This window comes from Polypterus senegalus, chromosome 18 (assembly GCF_016835505.1).
Source record: "Polypterus senegalus isolate Bchr_013 chromosome 18, ASM1683550v1, whole genome shotgun sequence".
Taxonomy (NCBI): Eukaryota; Metazoa; Chordata; class Cladistia; order Polypteriformes; family Polypteridae; genus Polypterus; species Polypterus senegalus.
The window spans coordinates 47,257,133-47,272,762 of NC_053171.1; the positions used below are offsets into that span (position 1 = coordinate 47,257,133).

Sequence of the window (15,630 nt, forward strand, 5' to 3'; positions counted from 1 at the left end):
ATGACAGTTGATTTATTTCAGTAATTCCATTCAAAAAGTGAAACTTGTATATTAGATTCATTCATTACACACAGACTGATGTATTTCAAATGTTTATTTCTTTTAATTTTGATGATTATAACTGACAACTAATGAAAGTCCCAAATTCAGTCTCTCGGAAAATTAGAATATTGTGAAAAGGTTCAATATTGAAGACACCTGGTGCCACACTCTAATCAGCTAATTAACTCAAAACACCTGCAAAAGCCTTTAAATGGTCTCTCAGTCTAGTTCTGTAGGCTACACAATCATGGGGAAGACTGCTGACTTGACAGTTGTCCAAAAGACGACCATTGACACCTTGCACAAGGAGGGCAAGACACAAAAGGTCATTGCTAAAGAGGCTGGCTGTTCACAGAGCTCTGTGTCCAAGCACATTAATAGAGAGCGAAGGGAAGGACAAGATGTGGTAGAAAAAAGTGTACAAGCAATGGGGATAACCGCACTCTGGAGAGGATTGTGAAATAAAACCCATTCAAAACTGTGGGGGAGATTCACAAAGAGTGGACTGCAGCTGGAGTCAGTGCTTCATGAACCACCACACACAGATGTATGCAAGACATGGGTTTCAGCTGTCGCATTCCTTGTGTCAAGCCACTCTTGAACAAGAGACAGCGTCAGAAGCGTCTCTCCTGGGCTAAAGACAAAAAGGACGGGACTGCTGCTGAGTGGTCCAAAGTTCTGTTCTCTGATGAAAGTAAATTTTGCATTTCCTTTGGAAATCAAGGTCCCAGAGTCTGGAGGAAGAGAGGAGAGGCACAAAATCCACGTTGCTTGAGGTCCAGTGTAAAATTTCCACAGTCAGTGATGGTTTGGGGTGCCATATCATCTGCTGGTGTTGGTCCATTGTGTTTTCTGAGGTCCAAGGTCAACGCAGCTGTCTACCAGGACGTTTTAGAGCACTTGATGCTTCCTGCTGCTGACGAACTTTATGGAGATGCAGATTTCATTTTCCAACAGGACCTGGCACCTGCACAAAGTGCCAAAACTACCAGTACCTGGTTTAAGGACCATGGCATCCCTGTTCTTGATTGGCCAGCAAACTCGCCTGACCTTAACCCCATAGAAAATCTATGGGGTATAGTGAAGAGGATGATGCAATACGCCAGACCCAACAATTCAGAAGAGCTGAAGGCCACTATCAGAGCAATATGAGCTCTCCTAACACCTGAGCAGTGCCACAGACTGATCGACTCCATGCCACGTCGCATTGCTGCAGTAATCCAGGCCACAGGAACCCCAACTAAATATTTACTGCTGCTCATACTTTTCATGTTCATAACTTTCAGTAGGCCAACATTTCTAAAAATCGTTTTTTTGCATTGGTCTTAATTGATATTCTAATTTTCCGAGATACTGAATTTGGGACTTTCATTAGTTGTCAGTTATAATCATCAAAATTAAAAGAAATAAACATTTGAAATACATCAGTCTGTGTGTAAGGAATGAATCTAATATACAAGTTTCACTTTTTGAATGGAATTACTGAAATAAATCAACTTTGTCATGATATTGTAATTTTATGACCAGCACCTGTATACTTTTAAGACTTTAAGAGGTGTGTCTGTTTGCCCAGTTTTATGGGTGAACAGAGGGTATTTCAGTTGTAAGGTTTCTTTTTATAAAGACTTTTTTAATTAACTGAAGTTATAATAATACATTTAATTTATAAAGCTCTTTTCCCATGCTCAGAGCACTTCACAGAATTTCAGAATGAACAGCAGGGAAAATCAGAAAAAGCTCAAATAATACAATATTGATTATAACATAGTATCAGCATAACACACTAAAGATAAATACAGAGCTTTGAATTAGAATAACAGACATTAAATTCCAATAAAATGCAAATACTACAGGGAAATGTTAAACAACAGAATGTGTGATAGAAATGCAAACCATGCTGAGCACCTGGACAGAGAGGTAAACTGAAAGAAAGGATCAGAATGCCTTCCTGGCCAAATGTGCTTTTAAGTTGTTTTTTGAAAGAATGAATTGAGTTAACTTATCTAATTGTATTTAAAATGTCTTTATTGTTTAAAATAAAATAAGAAAACTGAACAAGAATTAAACATTTATGACTCATACCATTAAAAAGATGCAAAATCTTTGAAAATAAACAAGATTGACAGTAAATATTCCTTATGCCTTTCTCCTTTGGTTCCCAATTGAACAAAACAAGTAAGCCTAACTAGACTTGAATATTGTCTTTTGAAACAAAGGAAATTATATAAAGAAAATTTTAGAACTAACCAAGCCTACTGTACGATACAGTAAACTAAAAAAAAAAACTTGCCACACGACTGACTTTTTTTTTTTTTTCTTCCCCCAAATCTTTTCTACAAAAATCAATGTTGGTGGACAATTTTAAAAAGAGTTCAACGAAGAAAAGTTTTTTTTTTTTTTTTTTAAGAAACAGTATCTATGATTCCATTGCTTTCAATCCTTGAAGATATACACCATTTCAACTCACGTGGCTCAAAAGACATAAAAATAATGCTTATTGTTGCCTACGTGTAACTTTATCTATATAAAAGTTTTTAATACCTTTTTTTAAATAATCTCCTTTTGCCATGGTGCCCTAAGCATGTGTTTATTTTTCTTAATAGTTAATCCAGGGTCACCTTGTTATCTCCGTATTATAAAAAAAATCTTAGAAGGTTGGAAGGAGACCAGACGCGATTTTCTCAGAGAGACATTTTCACGTCCCGCAACACAAGTCTTTGTGCCAGGAGATTTAACCACACCTAGGGCCGGAAATAAAACAAAGATTAGATGACAAAGTAGAATGTCGTCAAGAATTCAAAAATGTTGGCGCAGTACACATGCAGAGCAGGTTAGAGATAATGAAAGGATAAAAATTTGAAAGTCACAGAAAAATGGATAGTAAAGATTGCATTAGCGGAAACAAACGGAAGTTATTACTCGGTGAAATAACAGAACAGTGAAATGAGATTGAATATATTGTTCTGATATAAACTTTTAAGTCGGAGACTTGTAGATCGTATAATTTGTGTTGCCATCAGGGGAAAAAAAGATTTCTTCCCAATGAAGAGGTGTATCCACAAGAATTAAAAGATTTGTTGTTTGGTGAAAGTGAAATCCCATGAGAGAAAATTTCAAGCATGCACACGGTTCAATCATTTCTCATTTGTGTGAATGCTATTGTCAGACACATTACTTGTAGAGAGAAAGAAACGATATTCACCACGGGCAGTTATATGTTGCGTTGTCACAATGTAATTCTAAACATCCATCCAGTTTCTAACCCGCTGAATCCGAATACAGGGTCACGGGGGTCTGCTGGAGCCAATCCCAGCCAACACAGGGCACAAGGCAGGAACCAATCCCGGGCAGGGTGCCAACCCACCGCAGGACACACACAAACACACCCACACACCAAGCACACACTAGGGCCAATTTAGAATCACCAATCCACCTAACCTGCATGTCTTTGGATTGTGGGAGGAAATCCACACAGACACGGGGAGAACATGCAAACTCCACGCAGGGAGGACCCGGGAAGCGAACCCGGTCTCCTAACTGCGAGGCAGCAGCGCTACCACTGCGCCACCGTGCCGCCCTAATTCCAAACACAAAATCAAAATTCAATTCGGTATTGACAAAAAGGTAAAGGCAAAAAGAGATTGAATATATGGACATAGGTGATATGACAGAAGTGCGCTCCCCTAGCCTTTATTATTATTATCAGTGTAGAACAAACTAAAACAATTATTTCTGGTTCACAAGGGCTCTTGAAAGGGGATTCGGAGGCTATCGAGCAGTGGTCCTTTTCAGAATCTGAAGATGCGATCATAAGAAGTTTCCAGGGAGTGTTGTGGTTGTGCATTGTGTGTCAGAAGGTAACTGAATGCTCGCTTCCACCACACACCACCTCTTTAGCGACAAGGCATCCTTCGGATGTTCTTAGTTGTCATAAAAATGATATTTGAAAATCTCTACTGGTGTCTTGTTTCTACTTCTACTTGTGCACTTCTATCCACAATACCTAGTTTATTGATCTTGGTAATACTGCAGAAATTTAATTTTTTTTTTTTGCGTATCTGTTTTAAAACATGTACAATTCTCAATTTTAGACTTTTGTTTATGATTAGTTCTACAGCCTCATTTCAAATTCCGTTTAGTGTCTTTCCATCAGTGTTGAGGAATCAAGTGGTGGAGGCAGGAATCTTTGTTTTACACCATACTATATTTATGTATATATGTTTGTCTCTTTGAGACTAAATTAGTCATTAATATTTTTTTCTGCTTTGAGTTTGAGTTTATACTATTATTTTCTTCAAGGTGTTGGAGGTTGGCTGTTTATGGTAGATATGGTGCTCCTAGTCCTTCTTACACTACCTTGGTACTTGTGAAATTCGCCATGACTGCCATGTATTTGTAGTTCACAGTGGTAAGAGAAAAGGGTGCTTTTTATTAGAAAGATTTGTGAATTAAACCAGAGGAGGTAAATTGCTGTGTCTGAGGTGGTGTCAGCTGGATTAGTGTTCCTCTGTGGAATTTTGGAAGAGAGAGAGGCATGTTGTTGTATGGGTTTCAGTGCTACACCTGTCAGAAAAGATGTATGTGTTGGTTTTTGTACTACAGTAGTCCAGGCTTTTATTTGTTAACTCCACATCTGAAAGCAATGGAACTGCAGAGTGCAATATCCCATAGATTTTTTTCACCTATAAAAAGCATACATTTATAATGTGTTAATGTTAAGCATTAAATTAATTTATATATTCATTTTTTTAGTACAGGATCATATGCTTGACGTAGTGCTAGATCTCCTTCGCCTTATTGTAATAATAAGTATTATTATTAATAATTATTGTCTTGCATCTTGAGCTGAATTGGTAGTTTGGGTAAATGAAACATGCAAGTTTTACCTCCAGAAGTAAATGAGCCAGCTTTGAAAAAGTTTATTGTAAGGCTTTTTCAACATTTTAACATCAGTATTCATTGTTTTTGTGTTTTTTCTTTTTTTTGTTTTTTTTTTAACAAGAGTGTTGAAACGTTGCATTATTTATCAATTGCTACACATGTATGAAATAACGTAAAAATGAAAACATATCCAATATGATACAAGATCTAGAGATGCTCTGATCAATCGGCCAGTTTTCATTTAAAAAAAAAAAAACTTAAATGGAGATTGGTAAATTTTGTCAATTACAAAAGCTGATCATATTTTTAGTCCCTGCCTTTCAAAGGGTACACTGGAATTTTTTTGCACTGAACTTCACTTATAAACTGAAAAAAAAACACACCTATATAAATAAATGTATACTTTAATAGTAAAAAAAAGTTGTAGTGCAAGTAATGATTAAATCTTATAATTGGTTTATTTACATTTAAGCAATGTTTTATTGCCAATACCAACTAATTAATGTTGAGAGTGTGTATACAGTTCATCCGGAAAGTATTCACAGCGCATCACTTTTTCCACATTTTGTTATGTCACAGCCTTATTCCAAAATGGATTAAATTCATTTTTTTCCTCAGAATTCTACACACAACATCCCATAATGACAACGTGAAAAAAGTTTATTTGAGGTTTTTGCAAATTTATTAAAAATAAAATAACTGAGAAAGAACATGTACATCAGTATTCACAGCCTTTGCTCAATACTTTGTCAATGCACCTTTGGCAGCAATTACAGCCTCAAGTCTTTGAATATGATGCCACAAGCTTGGCACACCTATCCTTGGCCAGTTTCGCCCCCATTCCTCTTTGCAGCACCTCTCAAGCTCCATCAGGTTGGTTATTTATATAAATAAGCCTTGTTTCAAAATGATATATTACAGAAAATATAAACAATATGGCAGTTTGTAAATATGAGAACCATTTTATTTTCTTTTATGCTTATGTATTATGGATATTTTTGTACCTAATTTATTTGTATGTATTTTAAGGAAATTTTATTTCTTTTAATTTGGATTTTTTATGGTCGCTGAACAATAAGCCTACATAAATCCATTTTGTTAAAAAAGAATTACCGTCAACATCTGTGATCTACGTTTTAATTATATAAATACACTTTTAATATAGGACATAAGGCTTCAATGAGTACTGCACCCTCCACCCATTCTTCTGCTGATACCGGCATAGGAGAGACATCCCCACCCACAATTACAGCAGCCCAGGTGAGCAGAGAGCTGAGGAGACTTCGTGCCAGCAAAGCAGCGGGTCCTGATGGTGTCTCGCCACGACTGCTGAAGGCCTGTGCACTGGAACTGGGGAGTCTTCAACCTGAGCCTGGAACAGAGCCCCAAGGCTTTGGAAAACATTTTGCATCACCCCTGTCCCAAAGGTATCACGTCCTAGTGAGCTGAATGACTTCTGGCCTATGGCTTTGATGTGACATGTGATGAAGACCACAGAGCGCTGCTACTTCACCACCTGAGGTCACAGGTCCGCCGTGCCCTCGACCCTCTGCAGTTCGCATACCAGGAGAAGGTGGGAGTGGAGGATGCCATCATCTATATGCTACACCGATCCCTCTCCCACCTGGACAGAGGCAGTGGTGCTGTAAGAATTATGCTTTTGGACTTCTCTAGCACCTTCAACACCATCCAACCTCTGCTCCTTAGGAACAAGCTGACAGAGATGGGAGTAGATTCATACCTGGTGCCATGGATCGTGGAGTATCTTACAGACAGACCTCAGTATGTGCGTCTCAGGAACTGCAGGTCTGACATTGTGGTGAGCAACACAGGAGCACCGCAGGGGACTGTACTTTCTCCAGTCCTGTTCAGCCAACATACATCAGACTTCCAATACAACTCGGAGTCCTGCCATTTGCAAAAGTTCGCTGACAACACTGCTATCGTGGGCTGCATCAGGAGTGGGCAGGAGGAGGAGTATAGGAACCTAATCAAGGATTTTGTTAAATTGTGCGACTTAAACCACTTACACCTGAACACCAGCAAGACCAAGGAACTGGTGGTGGATTTTAGGAGACCATGGCCCCTCCTGGACCCTGTAATTATCAGAGGAGACTTTGTGCAGAGGGTACAGACCTATAAATACCTGGCAGTGCAGCTGGATGATAAATTGGACTGGACTGCCAATACTGATGCTCTGTGCAAGAAAGGACAGAGCCGACTATACTTCCTTAGAAGGCTGGTGTCCTTCAACATCTGCAATAAGATGCTGCAGATGTTCTACCAGACGGTTGTGGCGTGTGCCGTCTTCTATGCAGTGGTGTGCTGGGGAGACAGCATAAAGAAGAGGAACTCCTCACACCTGGACAAACTGGTGAGGAAGGCAGGCTCTATTGTAGGCATGGAACTGGACAGTTTGACATCCTTGGCAGAGCGACGGGTGCTGAGCAGGCTTCTGTCAGTCATGGAGAATCCACTAAGTAGTACCAGACTCCAGACAGAGGAGCAGCTTAAGCGACAGACTGCTGTCACCGTCCTGCTCCACTGACAGACTGAGGAGATCATTCCTCCCCCACACTATGCGACTCTTCAATTCCACCCGGGGGGGGTAAACGTTAACATTATACAAAGTTATTGTCTGTTTTTTACCTGATTTTATCACTCTTTAATATTGTTTTTTGTATCAGTTTGCTGCTGCTGGGTTATGTGAATTTCCCCTTGGGATTAATAAAGTATCTATCTATCTATGCATCTGGTTATGCAGGAACTTGTGTAAAGTTGTGTGTTGTTTTGTTTTTTTTTTTAAAGGGGGGAAAATAAATTGAAATCTGAAATGCCAATCAAGTAACATGAAATTGGTGCTTGGTATCAGCCTTAAAGACGCTGATCAGAGCATCCCTACAAGATATGGAGTTAAAAGAAACAAAACTGTGGAAAAGATTAAAGGAGTATTCTGAATTATTAAATAATGAGAATATTCGATGTGCATTCATTGTGCAAAATGAATTGAGAAGTGTTATTAAAATCATTCAATTTGTGTTGTATGCCTGAAATATTGTCAGGAAATGGGCTTGTCACACAAAAAAACACGAATTGCACAGATACAGTTCTGTACAGAAGAGTGACGCCAGAGCTGAACGCTGTATCCTACCATATGGAAAGTCATCTTTCTTCAGTCTTTAGCAGAGATGATCAAATCAGAGTGTTATACAATTCTTAAAGCTGAATCATAAAACTTGCACTCCAATACATCAGTAAGAAAGCAAAAAGTGGTGCTATCAAAACAGTAACCAGGAAGCATTGTTGTGCTTCACAAAAGAGTCTAATGGCAGCTGAAGCAGGTCCCCTGCCATTGTCTAAGAAACTTCTAGATGTGATTCTAGGGCAAGAATACTTTTTTTAGCTAAAAGCACAAGCCTAGTAGACTGAAGGGTTTTCACACATTTGTTCCATGAAAAATGCAATGCAAGCTTTGCCTACATAGTGATGCAACATTTTTCTAATCACCCGAGTTGACTTTCATGCGATGTAGTATAAATTTAGGCCAAAGAGTCTATCATGGTTCTCATATTTTATTTACCATGTCCAGAAAATGTCTGCTGTTCAAGCTATACTCACGTGTGCACTTTGCTGTCTTTCAGGTTATGTTTAAAGCCAAAGCTAAGTATTCACCAGAGCTCAATAAATACAGGTGAGTGGGAATTGTACTGACTTATTCAATATAAGACGTTTATAAAGCTGTATTTATTTACTTTTTTAGAGCTGGTAGAGACTGATCATTCCCCAGTTTCTTTAACTGTACTACATTTTGTTAAAATGGAATATATAAAAAGTACAGCAGGATTACAGGACACATGGCTGCATTGGTTTGTAAATTCCAGTGTTTAAATGAGATAGAAATGTTCTTCAGTTGCTCCCTGAAATCCGGGCGTGAGTATCCGCTTATGTTTTGCTAAAACCAGAAACTGTTTTAATAAAATATTTTTGAATCCTGGTGAGACAGTTTTCAGACTGAAGATTACATGCCACACATTTATAGGACAGAAGTAATTTCTTAAAGTGGATGCTATGATATAAGCTTGTAGTTAGAAGACTGACTAAAATGAAGTGTGGACAAAGTTGTGCGTTCCATTCTCTGTTAACAGCAGGGTAAATCACAAACTTAAACTCTATAAAAGCTTTGCATATGCCTGTTTGATCATGAAAAGATATTACTTACTCACTGTTTGGGAGTATGCCATATAAGTGTGTCATACTGTATGATCACATGCTTGTACACAAGAAATTGCTTTAGTCGCATACTGTTGGTCCATTTGCAGGTTACTGGCATGGAGGTACATAAGTGGAAAAACTAACAAGGGCATCTCCACATGTAGTTGACTGGGTAAAATGTCGCCTAGTTAGGCGATGTACAGTATTTAGATGCTAACAACAGTTGCAGGAGTAATTGATGCATTTCTCTGTTTCTTTTTAGAATTCCACTTCGACTTGCCTTCTTCTTTACAAGCCTCTTGTTTTTGGTGGTGAATTTCACATGTGCCATATTGGTGCAGGGTAGCCTGTCCGAAGGTGACCTGAAGCGCACAGTTCTAGTACGTGTGCTCATCAATGACACTCTGTTTGTGCTTTGCGCCATATCACTGGCTGTCTGCATTTTTAAGATTGCCAAGATGTCTTCTGCCAATGTGTACCTGGAATCCAAGGTAAAATTTTTCATCAGATATGAAATGCACTATTTAAAATGGTCATATACATTTTCATTTTGGTTGTACTAATTCCTATTTTCCAGCATTACAGACAGAGTATTGCACATGAGAAGAATCAAATCATGATTGTCTTTAATTGGATTTTGCTACTTTTTTTTTACGGTAAAGCTAAGATATGATTAGCAGCCTAAGGAAAATAGGCAGATAAGGAAACTAAACATTGTAACATATTTTAAATACAGATTATGATCATTTGGACATGCTTTTTTTGTTTATAATTAAGAGCCGGTAGGTTTGGCATTCTGCTTTCTGCTCGTAGGTTTGGGGGGCACCCTGCAGTTTGATTGTAGTCCATGTCTTACAACCGTTCCGTAGCTCACAGGCCTGCTATGGTGGTCATGCCTGGCAGCGCTAGTGCAATAGGATATATATTTTGCCAGGTGTAGCCTCTCGCTCTCACTGTTATTTCACTTGCCCTAGGGGTGCAGGATTATCAGATCCTTGGCTAATCAAATCACCAATAAAGAAATGTTTATTTTCCAAAGTTTAGATGTGTCCATTTCCTGCTCACAGCTGGCTTTTAAGTTCTTGTTCAAAACATTGTTCCCTAAAATATTAGCGAGAGAAAGAAAAGCAAAGGTACACTTTACGCCATTATTAAAATATACAACAAAAACACATCTTAAGAGTAAGCAACAGTATGTACATAAAGATTGTTTTCCAATTATTACCTTTAAGTACTGTCATTGAGTGTTACAGCACTTCATGCACTTTGTGCTACAACTGACTCAAAAATTGAAAAGCTTATTAGCTACATGTGTGGCACGCCGTGCAGCACTCCGCCTCACCAAAACAAACCCCAACACAACAAGTATAATTCTGCCATCTTTGGCGCTAAAGCTAGCCAGCCTTCTGTCTTTAATTCTTATTAAGATGAAATTTAATTATACCTTAATCACCATGAGATTTAAAACCTTTGACCCGTTCATGTCTATCTCAAATTAATTTTATTTTCACTAAGATATTCTAAATTTGAAGCTACAAGTCTACAGATTCTTAATTTCTTGGCTCAAGTGGCCCCCACTGTCTGGGGCAGATGTAGTTAAACTCCTTATAAATCTGCTCCTGCTTTTATATTCTACATTTTTCAATACTGGAGGTGTGTATAAATTAGAACATATGCATGGAAGCATTGTGGGCCAAGGTCATCATTGCTGCCAACCAGTTCTTGTACATTAGTTTGATCCCTGGGTCACAGTGTCTTCTGTCTTGAGTTTGATGGGCTTTTTTTCCCATGCTCCTCCAGGATTTCCTGTTTATTTATGCAGTACAAACACATACTGCTAGGTTGATTGGCAACATAAAAGTGACATGACACGAAGCTAATTAGATTAGATTCAAATTTCTTGTCATTGCACATGCTTCTAATCAGAAAGTGCAAATTTAGACTAAGGTGCAATAGACAAATACAAGAATATATATCTATATGATATTTGAATTTACAGGTAGTAGTGTGTGGAAGAATATATAGATGTGAATACTGATCAGTAAGTACAGATACATGGTATGAATAAATATATTGGAAACGCTAGGGGTTGCTGTCGCCCCATTAACCCCTACAGACCAATGCTCTGGACACTGAGTAAAAGTCCCAAAAAGTATTTTAATTCTTTGTCTTCTTAGTAACAGTGCCTAAGCACCACAGACACAATAGCACAAGTAAATAAATGGTAAATTAAGCACAAATATAATGTAATTCTCCTTCACACCTCCCAGCAAGCATTGTCTACCTCCTCCCGACTCTGGCTCGCTTGCTGGGTCTCCAGCAGTCCTTTAAATAGTCCTTGACCCGGACCCGATTGACTACCACTTCTGGGTCTAATGAAGAACTGGCTTTTTTCCTTCAGCCCGGAAGTACTTTGGAGCTTCCGTGCTTGTGACCTGGGAGTACTTCCAGGCTATAAATAAGACAAGAGTCCTCCTGTCCCTTTACAGCTCTCCCTGGTGGCACTCACGGCAACCAACAGGGCTGAGCAACCAAATTCTAAGTCCCAGGATGCCCTGCCGGAATCTGGGGAACCGCTACATTCCAGGGAAGCAGCCGGGTTGAGCTGCCGGCATCCCTCACAATAGATATATGAAATATTTTTACATACAGAACAGATTCATGTAAATAGGTCAAAATACTCGTACATAGAGTACAGTCAGCAGTTATTGATATTTAGAAAGGTCAGCTATTGAGTGGTAAGGATTGAGAGTTTAGAATGGTGATCTTACAAAAGAAACTGTTCCTGAGCCTGCTGGTGCGGGACAGATGGCTCCCGTTGTGCCTCCCTGATGGGAGGACGGTAGACAGCCCGTGGTTGGGGTGTGAGGCACCCTTGATGATGGTGTGAGCCTGTTGCAGACACCATGTATACTGCAGATCAGCAACAGTCAGCATCTGGATACCAATGATGTGCTGGGCAGTTTTCACCACCTGTTGCAAGGCCTTCCTGTCAGCTACAGAGCAGTTGACATACCACACCGTAATGCAGTTTATCAGTATGCTCTTAACAGTGCCGCGGTAACACAGAATCTGAGGAGACAGGCAGGTTTTCTTTAGCCTCCTCAAAGTAAAATCGTTGTTGCACTTTTTTCAACTAGACTGGAAGTGTTTATTGTCCAAGAAAGTTCCTCGGAGATGTGTACACCCAAGGAATTTGAAGCTGGAAACGCACTCCAACTCAGCCCCATTTATGTGGTTGGGAGCATGTCTTCTGCCTTTAGTTTTCTGGTAATCCACAATGAGCTCTTCAGTTTTATTGGTCTTGAGGGTGAGGTTATTGTCAGCCCTTCCTCTGTAGGCTGACTCGTCATTGTCACAAATCAGTCTTATTGTGGTGTCATCTGCAAACTTTATGATGGAGCTGGTGCCATATAAAGGGACTCGGCGATGGGAGTAGAGGAGTGGACTCGGCACACAGCCCTCTGGAACGCCAGTATTCAGGGTAGAGGATGTCTGGTTGTTTATCCTGACAGACTGGGGTCTGTTGGTTAGAAAGTCCAATGTCCAGTTACAAAGAGAGGTGCTAATGCTGAGGTTGTTGTGTTTATTTACCAGAGTGGAGTGGATGATGGTGTTAAATGTGGAGCTGAAATCAACAAATCACATCCTCATGTAGGAGTTGCTATCCAGGTGTGTCAGGGTAAAGTGAAGTGCCAAGGATATGACATCCTCTGTTGACCTATTGGGATGATATGCAAACTGGTAGATATCTTGGTGTGGGAGGTAGACTGGATTTGTGGTGGGCCAGAACCAGTCTCTTTCTGCTTCCTTAAAGAACTTGGCGATTATGGGGGTGAGTGCAACAGAACGATAGTCATTCAGGCTCCTTGGAGAGGATAGTTTAGGCAACTGGACAATCGTGGACGAAAGCATGCAGGAACAATGTCCCGGTCCAAAGACAGATTGGAGATGTCACTGAAGACCTCAGACAGTTGCCCAGCGCAGGCCTTAATGACATGCCCAGGTATGCCATCGGGACCAGCAGCCCTGCATATATTCACTTTGCTTAGTGCAGATTGTACAACAGAGGTGATAAATCTGAGGGGCCCGGTCATCTTAGGGAGGGTTTGTTTTTTAGTTACAAGTGATTTATTGTCTCAGTGGCTTACAAGTTAGTCGAGTGAAATCTGGCATTGCACTCAAGGATGGTTTCAGGTCTGCAGTCATTGCCACCCTAATTTATAGGCTCTAGGTTCTCGTGAATTTGTACTGCAAAAAACAAAATAACAAAATATGGGAATGAGCAATTATTTCAAGCAGTTAAGTCAAGGCGGTCCAAGTGAAAAAACAATGCACCACAAATCAAAAAGGACAGCAGATGTCTTGTTTTAACCTTAAAACTGATTACTATGTAACTCCCTTAGGCCTACAAAATAGGCAGAGACAACCTAGCTTTAATTATTTGACTGTTTTTTGGAGTTTCCTGTAAAAAGATTGTGGTCAAGGGCTTCTGTATTATGTAACAATCTCGCTGAGCCATATATGTGCCAGTAGAATTCACATGGGTTTCTTCTGACTATTCATTTAGTCCTGGCTCAGGAAAATGTCTGCTGCCCTGGTGCAATATCATCCCCGTAACCAGCTTGACTAAACCTTTTTTAAAAAGATGTTTTCATTTTCTCTTTACAGATTATTGAGTGCAGTGAGATGTGAAGCAATTGACATTGTTTATTGGCTAACTGGGTAGATTACAATATGCAGGTTGTCAAGGCAGCTCAGGTCCCTTGTTCAGGCAAGGTGCAATACAGAAACTGGGGTTACCATTTGTGACCAGTAGGCTGCATTGTAGAACCCCAAACCACAGACACAAGTCCTGGTTTCAAATATGTTTTATTATACAAAGTACTTTTACAAAGGGCTTCTTTTTAACAGCGGCAAAGCACAATTCTCATTCTTATTCTCTTTCTTCGCCTCCACTCTGTCTAGGCAATCCACCCAACTCCAGCCCTCCTGGAAGAGGTCAAGTGATCTCTTGTATCTGATACCTGGGAGTACTTTTTGTGCTAGGGCATAGCCTGATGGAAGTACTTCCAGGTCAGTTGGAAGTCCCATAAAGTAGAGATGGTGAATCCTATCACCTCCCCCTGTCGGCCCCCACAGAACCCAACAGGGCTGCCTCACAGGACTACAGGTCCCAGCATGCCCTGTGGGCATCTGTGTGAGAATCGTACCCCAGGGTGGCTGCCACCTAGTGTATTGTGGGAGAAAAAATTCATCTGTGCTCCCTTCCCCAGTCCTTCCATTGCACTGGCCTACTGGCCAAGTAAGAATCTTTATTCAGTCCTGGCCAGGATGTCGGTCAAAGTGTGCCGTCCATAACTCTGTGCTTGTATATACACACCAGGAAAGAGAGACAATTCTAAAACCTGTATGTGAGACATCTTTAGTGTAAAATTATTAAGAGACCTCTCCGAAGTAAGTTTAGTTTAGCAAGAGACAACAGCAATGTATGATTAAGATCTTCTGATGAGGTGGCTCTCCAACAAAGTCTTTTGTGGTTTTTGCCAAGCTTTCTTTACAGTGTGGATCTGTAATCAGATCTACTGGGTCTGTCAGGTAGATGTAAATAGTCCTCATAATCTGGTCATAAAACGCTTATCTCTGTTCAAACCATATTGCAACGTGTTTACATTTCAACATCAGTTTAACTTCTCATTCCTTTCTCTCCTGTTGTGTGTTGAAGTTGCTCCTCAGCACTGTGACTTTAAAGGCATTATTGAGTGTAGATTGAGGGACGAACATTGAAATTTAATCAATTTAAAATTAAATCTATGACACAAAGTGTCCAGAAAGCGATAGGGACTGAATTTTAAGCCCCTTCCACAGGGTGTCTCAGAGTTTAGCTAGATTGTGTTATGATGTTTGTATATTTAGTTAGATTTTTGATAGCTTGTACTTCACATTTTTCTGTTTTACACCTGTGCTCTGAGACCAGCTCTCTTGTGCTCTCTTTGTTCCTGTGTTTAATTCTACATGTAGACCTTCCTGCCTTAACGGACAGAGCAAAAACTGAGGCCCGACTTCTAGTTTTTCTGCCATTCACCCCACTCTTTATGTACGTTTTCCCTTTGTTCACAACTGTTAACAGCCAGGTTTAAACTGAGGCTAGTGACAATGTTTGTGCCAGAACATACCGGTGAGGCATAGCTATAGTGGGAAAAGGGAATTTGGAGTACTTTTGGAAGATACTGAGTTGTCATTGACTGACTGACTTGTTACTGATTTACTAGGGCAATGCTGTTTTTTTTTTTAATAAAACTTTTGCTTATGTTTGCAGGGAACCTCTGTGTGTCAAGCTACCACAATTGGTGCAGCAGTAATCTTTCTATACACTTCCCGAGCCTGCTATAACCTTGTGGTGGTAGCGTTGTCTCCAGAAGAGCAACCAACTTCATTCAACTATAGCTGGTACAATGTGTCTGATCAGGTAAGGTTGTTCTAATTATTACACAT

The 15,630-nt window shown here is 39.8% G+C and overlaps 1 protein-coding gene across 1 annotated transcript in view; it reads left to right on the forward strand.

Annotated features, from left to right (window-relative positions):
* Nucleotides 1-15,630, forward strand: part of gpr137c (G protein-coupled receptor 137c) — a 43,142-nt gene that overhangs the window by 12,289 nt on the left and 15,223 nt on the right. Inside the window, exons 2-4 of the mRNA XM_039741488.1 lie at nt 8,565-8,614; nt 9,398-9,626; nt 15,455-15,604. Coding sequence (XP_039597422.1) covers nt 8,565-8,614; nt 9,398-9,626; nt 15,455-15,604 — 429 coding nt within the window. The remainder of the gene's footprint in view (nt 1-8,564; nt 8,615-9,397; nt 9,627-15,454; nt 15,605-15,630) is intronic.